This window comes from Glycine max, chromosome 9, assembly GCF_000004515.6.
Source record: "Glycine max cultivar Williams 82 chromosome 9, Glycine_max_v4.0, whole genome shotgun sequence".
In the NCBI taxonomy this organism is placed as follows: domain Eukaryota; kingdom Viridiplantae; phylum Streptophyta; class Magnoliopsida; order Fabales; family Fabaceae; genus Glycine; species Glycine max.
The window spans coordinates 49255105-49264296 of NC_038245.2; the positions used below are offsets into that span (position 1 = coordinate 49255105).

A 9192-nucleotide genomic window follows, 5' to 3' on the forward strand; every position below is an offset into this window, starting at 1 on the left:
TTGTGATGGTTCAAAATCATAAGTAATTTTAAACCGTCATAAAATACATATTTTTCAAAAAATTAATCGTTTTAAAAAATTAGAGAAGCAAAATGAACCTTAAAAAAATTAGAGAATCAAATTGAATTGATTTTAAAAATTAGAGGATCAGATTAAAAAAAATTAAAGGATGAAATTGAATTAAAAAATAAATTAGAGAAATAAAAAATTAATTTAACCTTTTTTTTATAATTTTTAATGCATCAATTCTAGATTTAGACAGTAACATTTCCAAACTTACCTACCACCTTTATTTGAGCTTGTGTATAATGTACTATCAATTGTTGTGAATATGGATACTAGAAATTTTCTAATCATGCATAATTTATTAGTTACAACTTAGTTGTCCACTTTTTATTTAAGTTGTAACGAAATGATGATAAGAAAGTGAATGTATGATTATAATATAATTATTCTTCACGGGACACGGATACAATGAACCATTATGTTGAAGTTTAAATTCACAAAGTGTTGTAGCCCTACCTAGTTGACTATGAAGTCATCTTTTCTTTAGCTTTCATTATATCTTCCATTTATTTTTTCTAAAACAATGTACCCTACCTAGTTGACTAGTTGACTATGAAGTCATCTTCTATTTAGCTTTCATTATCTCTTCCATTTATTTTTTCTAAAACAACTGATTAAAGGACCAAATTAAAAATTAGAGGACCAAATTAAAAAAAATTAAAGGATGAAATTGAATTAAAAAAAATTAGAGAAATAAAAAATTAATTTAACCTTTTTTTTATAATTTTTAATGCATCAATTCTAGCCTTAGACAGTGACATTTCCAAACTTACCTACCACCTTTATTTGAGCTTGTGTATAATGTACTATCAATTGTTGTGGCTGTGGATATTAGAAATTTTCTAATTATGCATAATCTACAAGTTACAAACTCAATTTAAAAGCAATAAATAAAGAATTTAAAATAAAGAAAATAAAATATAATAGATAAGATAAAGATTTAAAGATGAAAATAAAATATTTAAATTAAAAGATGATAAAGATAGAAGATAAAGAAAATAAGAAAATAAAAGATTAAGATAAAGATAAGATAAGAAAAATAAAAAAATAAAAATAGAAGATAAAAATAAAATAAAATCAGAATTTGATAAGGCTGGGACCTGGGATGTATGAATTTATGATTTTTCTTTATCAAGTTAGGTGACTCTGATTCCTCACCATGACAAGCCTATTTTATTTATCTATCTTCCAAATTCCTTTGCAAAGACTCAACAAATGAAATGCATGAAATATGAATTCGAGATGTTTGCAAGAATGCATGGACATAAAATTATCATTCTATTCCTAGAAATCCTTTCTTTTTGTTCCATTGGAAGTTATCCTCTCCCGAGCGTCTAACCCCTAAAACCAATGCATGCATACCTTCTTTAAATCTTATTTAGAAGTTACCCTCCCCCGAACGTCTAACCCTAACAGAATATAAAGATGAGTAATGTAAGATAAAAATGGAAAAGAATAGAAAACACCTTTGCATTGATAATTGATAAATAGTGAGTACATCATACATCACTTGGCTTTTAGGCCTCCCAGATCCTAACTAAGAGTTTAGACACTCATGGTCATTGAGACTTTACAATGGATGAAGTATAAGAACTCATGAGATAAAAGGGGTGAAAGAAAGAGAGGGGGATTTTGTTGTGTTGTTCTTTCTGTTTGGCTTGACTCTTTTTTTATCGTTGTTGTAATGGACTTGGAATTGATGCTAAAAATCTTCCTTTTTGATATTTTTGATATCTTTTGGATTTGTTTTGCTTGTAATCATATCTTTTTGAGATTTCTTAATATTTTGGATATTGTCTGAATCTTTTTCTCCTTTAATCTCTCATTTTCATATATTTTCATATCTGCAAGCCATAAATAAGAAAATATCAAATCTTAATATTTAAGTCAAAAATAACGATTAAATAAATATTTTTAAATATATTTTCAATATATTTTTATCATCAAAATAACTCATATTTAGCAGTTATCAAAACACGGATACAATGAACCATTATCTTGAAGTTTAAATTCACCAACTGTTACAGCGCTACCTAGTTGACTACCTAGTTGACTATGAAGTCATCTTTTCTTTAGCTTTCATTATCTCTTCCATTTATTTTTTCTAAAACAACATACCCTACCTAGTTGACTATGAAGTCATTTCTATTTAACTTTCATTATCTCTTCCATTTATTTTTTCTAAAACAACTAACTAAAGGACCAAATTAAAAATTAGAGGACCAAATTAAAAAAAATTAAAGGATGAAATTGAATGAAAAAAAAATTAGAGAAATAAAAAATTAATTTAACCTTTTTTTATAATTTTTAATGCATCAATTCTAGCTTTAGGCAAAGACATTTCCAAACTTACCTACAACCTTTATTTGAGCTTGTGTATAATGTACTATCAATTCTTGTGGTTGTGGATACTAGAAATTTTCTAATCATGCATAATCTACAAGTTACAACTTAGTCGTCCACTTTTTTTCCAAATTATCAAGTTGTAACGAAATGATGATAAGAAAGTGAATGTATAATTATAATATAATTATTCTTCACGGGACATGGATACAATGAACCATTATGTTGAAATTTAAATTCACAAACTGTTATAGTCCTACCTAGTTGACTATGAAGTCATCTTTTCTTTAGCTTTCATTATCTCTTCCATTTATTTTTTCTAAAACAATGTACCCTACCTAGTTGACTAGTTGACTATGAAGTCATCTTCTATTTAGCTTTCATTATCTCTTTCATTTATTTTTTCTAAAATAACCCTAGTTGACTATGAAGTCATCTTCTATTTAGCTTTCATTATCTCTTCCATTTATTTTTTCTAAAACAACTGAATCCTACGTCTAATTCTATATGTGTGTGACTTGGATGAACTTTGAAACCTGCGAGAGGTGTATCATGTATGAATAGTGATACAGCCTTGTGACAGATACCAATTAATGACTTCTACTTTAATTTCAAGCAATAAATTAATTATTCAAGTATATCACATAATCATAGGCAGAATATTTAACATAAGTACGTAATTTTCTAAAAAGACATTTTATGTATAGCTTTTTTAATAAGTTATTCAAGTAAAAATCTAGAATTCTTTTTAGGAATTGTATTCTTATATTTTTTTTTAGGACTTGTATTATGATAGGGAAATATCTGTTCATGAAAAAAATATATGCAGTTAAATGGGGGAAAATTTATGCAATGTTAAAACGGTATACAATGATGTGCAGAAACCAATGTTGTATTCTCTTTAAGAGAGTTGGAACAATCGATGTGAAAGGAGACCAAACAAATATGAAAGCAAGGAAGAATGTTGAAACAATCAATGTGAAAGGAGACCAAAAATATATGAAAGAAAGGAAGGATGACTTTTATTAAATTCCATGTAGAAAATAGTACATTGTGGACTAGTTTAAATTGACTGGTTGTAACGACCCATTATGGTTTTTTATGATTACTTCTGTGTTTAATTAATTAATAATTTAATAATTCACTAAACGTTTTTTTCCTGCAATGAATTACTTTTTTTGTTTGATTAAAATGTATGTTAAAAAATATTATTTTATATATTTTTTGGCATTTGAAAGACAAAAAAAGCTGGTTAAAAAGGTGAGATAATTGGTCCGACCAGCACCATATTTTGCACTTGATCACTTGATCACTTGATTATGATCACTTATTGAAGTAGACTAGCATAGTACAGCATCAGCGAGGAACAATGGTGGGAATGACATCACTGACAAGATCACTTCCTGAAACATATGAGGACATGTGTTGCTCCTCCCTTGTCACATTTGATGCTGATGTTGATGCAAATGATGGGGGTGCTATGTTACCAGAACTGTCTAAGCTAACAATATCTGATAAAAGAGTTTCAGGTTCAGGCAACATTGCAATGATATCTTCCAGTTCCCTCACGACATCTAGCATTGATGGCCTCTCCTCTGGATTGTCTTGGCAACATCTGAGGGCCAGAGTTAAAAACTTGTCCAAGCAATCGGATGGATATAACCCCATTCTGCTGTCTATGATGGAATATATTGTGCCAGATTGACGAGCCGTATTAACCTGACATAATAAAATTGTGTAACATTGTTAATGATAGCTTGTTTATTGAATTTAATTAGAATACGCTAACAGTATAAGGATTTTTTACGCCGTCATCCAATCATGAGTTGTCATGTATATATGATAATTGATTGACAGTGTAAAAAAATCTTTACATCAACAATCATCAAAGTTTAATACTTGTTTATTTAGTGTTTCTTTGTTAATTTTAAGTGAAGCAATTTATTTAAGAGAAAGTTGAACTGATTTTAGTTGTATGATTCTTTTTTTTAAGTTAGCTGTCATCCTTCTTCATTCTATTTTTTAGTTACATCTAAAGGTTGAGCTTTAAACGTATTAATAAAACATTATTTTCTATTAGTTTTTTTAAAATAAAAAATGTTATATATCACTGTTACATCATAGTCACCACTATAAAGTTTACTTTCCTTATGGGAAGTGCAGACAAAATATAGCTATGTCCCTAATAAACTTTCTATGTTTACTATCTGTCCGGTAAGCTTTTCAAATTCAAATCTTTTGAAATACTCCACAAAAACACAACATAATATTGTTGTCAGTGTCAAGTGTACAGCTAATATGGCAAAATCTATGTCTAAACTCAGATTGTATTTGGTTTCCAAAGATAAGCTTTCTTGAATATATTGGTGATAAGCTCATCTTATATGTGAGCTTAACAGCACAGACATGCAAAACCAGATCAACAGAAATAACCAACTTAAGAAAAAGCTTAAACAGTCTAAAGAAGACAAACAGCATGCATATTAGCTCAGAGACTAAGGGATCTGACTTGACAGTTAGATGATACTTATGCTATGGCATTATTTAATCGTTATGCATATTCATGCAGAACAAATTATTTTCTCATTTATATTTGAATTCTTAAATAAAATTGGTTGCAAGATGATATAGAAAACGTAAGTGTATCTATAAACTAGATATCTGCTCCCATTCTTCATTAGATTATCCAATCAGTGAGACATGATTTCGATGATGTAAACTTGATTAAAGCCCAACCTTAGTCAAAATCTCGTCTTGTCCTTCTAAGGAAGCTTCGACTGTTCGTTTAATGGCCTCAAAAGTTTCATCAGATAAAATGCTTTCATAGATATTGCCATAACCTCCTGGCTTTAGTTAAGATTTTAAATATGTTAGTAAGATAGCAACCTTACCATTACAGCAGAACTCTCTCAAATAATATTTATTATTGTTTTTTTTATTAATATTCAAATCAAGTAACCTTTTATGTTTGTCCATTTTAATAATTTTATTAGACAAAAACACTTCAACATATAATTACAATTTACAATTAAATGACGCAAATCACTTATCATTTAAATAAGCACATAAGTAGATGACTAGATCAGCATCCAAAACACAAAATGAGTTATACAAAAGTTGCTTCTGACATTACCACTTTTCCAAGAAGCTCTTCTCTTATTTTAATTAGTACTTTCTAAAATGCTCATCCAAACAGTCTTTTACTTCATCTAGAACTTGCCCTTAATCCACCAAACTTATTTATCTTGAGAGCTACAAACACATAAATCCAGTCTAGAATACTTTCTAAAATGCTCATCCAAACAGTCTTTTACTTCATCTAGAACTTGCCCTTAATTCACCAAACTTATTTATCTTGAGAGCTACAAACACATAAATCCAGTCTAGAATACGATCCAGCAACCGAAAATACTTGTGTCTCCATGCTCTATTGAGGACCAAAGAACCCCAAAGTCCCCATAAGCCGACAACAAAGCCAACTCCCATTCCAAGATAGAGTGACGTATTTTGAGACTCGTTTGCTCCTCCTTGCTTTGCCTTGTCATAATTTTCTTCCTTAGAGCAATTCTTTGTTAAGGGAAGTCCACAAAGTTTGGGATTCCCAGCATAGCTCCATGCCTCAAAACTCTGAAGCTGAGTCCCTAATGGTATTTGTCCAGTGAAATCATTGTATGACAGGTTGAGAAAACTTAGGAAAGAAAGATTAGAGATGGCTGCAGGAATTTCCCCTGAAAGATGATTGTTGGAGAGATCAAGGGACTCCAAATTTTTCATGCCACCAATCTTGCTTGGTATCTTTCCCATTAAATTATTTCTAGACAAGTTCAAGAACAACACTTCAGTGAGGCTAAAAAGTTCAGGCGGGATTTCTCCGGACAGGTTGTTTGTTGAAAAGTCAAGATTTTTCAACAGTCCAGTGTCTTCATACCGCAACTCTCGACCTTTCCAAAACAAATCGAGGCTGAACTGAAAATGACTCGCAGCTCTTGCACCATCCATCCGAGTAATGTTGTAGACACAAGGAGGAATAGATCCAGAAAGTTTGTTTTGCGAAAGATCAAGTTGTGATAGAGAAGGGAGACTGCATGTTTCTGGTGGAATCTTGCCAGCAAATTGGTTGGACCTCAATATCATCACTTGCATGCTCTTTGGCATCTTTGTTGGTAGAACTCCAGAAAAATTATTCTCTCCAAGATTGATGAATACCAATGATGTAAAGTTTGACATGTCTAGTGAAAACTTACCAAACAAGTTGTTCTTCTGCAGATCCATTTCAATGAGTCCATCTAACAAACCCATTGATGGGGGGATTTCACCACCTAGCTTATTGCTGTTTAGGAAAAGGAAAAGTAAACCTCTCCAATTCTCCCAACAATCAGGAACTACTCCAGTCAAAAGATTATATGATAAATCCATGTAACTCAACAAACTTTTTTCCCTACCCAATTTAGGACACAATGAAGGGGAAATTGGTCCAGACAAGGAATTGCTAGATATATCAAAGATGGAGACATTTGTTGATATACGTGGGATCCCTCCTGTGAAATTATTGTGAGACATAAATATGTAACCAGAATTTAGAGTGACATTTGTTAAGTCAGCACTAATTGCATTGTGGGACAAGAGAATTGCTCCAATATTGGATACAAAGCTCCAAAACCTGTCTGCATTTATGGATGAAATTCCGGAGTAAGAAATATCTAGAATATCTAGTGTCCTCTGTGTGTATAGCCATTCTGGAATTGTAGGACCTAGAGTTGTATTTCTCAAGCTAATTTCATGAAGCTGAAAAGGAGGAATCCAGTTGGGATCCAAATCAAATGCAAAATTTGAATTCAAGGCAAGTGATTCTAAATTGAAGAGTTTGGAAAAATGCTTTTCAGATAGAACACCAGACAAGGAACCTCCAATGTATAGTCTCCTCAAGTTAAAGAGTTGGCCAATGGTGTTTGGAAGATTACCACTCAACAAATCGGAGCTAACAGTTAATTGGTTCAAGGATGTGAGATTTCCTAGACTTGAAGGAATGGAACCGGAAAACATGTTCTCAATCAGACCAAGATGCTGCAGATGTTGATGTTCCCCCAACCAATCTGGAATAGGTCCAGTAAATTCATTGTTATCCAATCCTAAATATTTAAGATTTTGAAGATTTAACAAACTCTTGGGTATTTGACCCTGAATAGTATTGAAGCTAAGGTCAATATGGGAGATGTCATTGCTAAGATTAAAAATCCAATAAGGTAATTCAGAGTCAAAATAGTTCCCAGACAGGTCAAGAGTCACAAGTGAAGTAAAATTCACAAACTTGACAGAAGGGCTGATATTTTTTAGATGACAACTTGCCAATCTCAACTCCAAAAGAGAAGGATGCATGGCCATAGTTTGAAGCCAGTTTGTTTCATTTTCAAGACTAATTAAACTGAGATTGAGGTATTTCAATGAAGAAAGTTGAGAAAGCCATTGAAGATTATCCAAATGAAGATCTTCATTAAAGGACAAGTCTAGATACTTGAGGCTAGAGAAGTTAGCATGTGTATCGGAGGGTGTGACTAGTGATTGGTTGAGGGTGCTTGGAAGACTTAGACCTGTAAAGGCATTCAAGCTCAAGTCCAAGTAAGTTAAAAATTCAATTTGAAGCAGAGATAGGTTGATTTCACCTTCCAGGTTTTCTTGGTTCAGATCAAGCCTTGTAACTCTGCCTGTCATGTTATCACATTGGACTCCTTTCCATGCACAACAATCTTCTTCATTGGACCAAGAGGAGAGCATGTTGGAACGGTCTACCACACCGCGTTTGAAGATTAGCAGTGCAGATTGATCCTTTGCATTGCAACTTGTGCTACAAATGCCTTTGTGGAATGTCATTGCATATAGCAAAAGTAGCAAAACAACTGAAATTTGTAATGTGAAGCAAACCATGGTTGATTGATTAATTTGGGGGCTTTTCTATGGGTCGTTGCTGGTGAGTGGTGATTCTCACTCAATATATTAGCGCCTATATATAACGTTCAGCCTACAAGTCTTATGAAGTCATCTTTTCTTTAGCTTTCATTATTTTTTTCATTTATTTTTTCTAAAACAACATACCCTACCTAGTTGACTATGAAGTCATCTTCTATTTAACTTTCATTATCTCTTTCATTTATTTTTTCTAAAACAACTACCTAAAGGATCAAATTAAAAATTAGAGGACCAAATTAAAAAAAAATTAAAGGATGAAATTGAATTAAAAAATAAATTAGAGAAATAAAAAATTAATTTAACCTTTTTTTATAATTTTTAATGCATCAATTCTAGCTTTAGGCAGTGACATTTCCAAACTTACCTACCACCTTTATTTGAGTTTGTGTATAATGTACTATCAATTGCTGTGGCTGTGGATACTAGAAATTTTCTAATCATGCATAATCTACAAGTTGCAACTTAGTTGTCCACTTTTTTTTCAAGTTGTCAAGTTGTCATCTTTTCTTTAACTTTCATTATTTCTTCCATTTATTTTTTCTAAAACAATGTATCCTACCTAGTTGACTATGAAGTCATCTTCTATTTAGCTTTCATTATCTCTTCCATTTATTTTTTCTAAAGCAACCCTACCTAGTTGACTATGAAGTCATCTTCTATTTAGCTTTCATTATCTCTTCGATTTATTTTTTCTAAAACAACTGAATCCTACGTCTAATTCTATATATGTGTGACTTGGATGAACTTTGAAACCTGCGTGAGGTGTATCATGTATGAATAGTGATACAGCCTTGTGACAGATACCAATTAATGACTTTT

The 9192-nt window shown here is 31.5% G+C and overlaps 1 protein-coding gene across 2 annotated transcripts; it reads right to left on the reverse strand.

Moving 5' to 3' along the window:
• Positions 1-5442: 5442 nt before the first annotated feature.
• Positions 5443-8404, reverse strand: LOC100799494 (receptor-like protein EIX2). 2 transcript variants are annotated; one of them, XM_006587837.4, is made up of 2 exons: positions 8070-8404; positions 5443-7997 (listed from the first exon to the last, which is right to left on the reverse strand). In XM_006587837.4, exons 1-2 carry the CDS (start codon positions 8329-8331, stop codon positions 5725-5727), a joined length of 2535 nt encoding a protein of 844 aa, XP_006587900.1. In that variant the 5' UTR covers positions 8332-8404; the 3' UTR covers positions 5443-5724. The 2 variants fall into 2 exon arrangements, with proteins under 2 accessions (XP_006587900.1, XP_025979661.1); XM_026123876.2 differs by having other exon boundaries at positions 5443-5589; positions 5700-8404.
• Between the last annotated feature and the right edge of the window lie 788 nt (positions 8405-9192).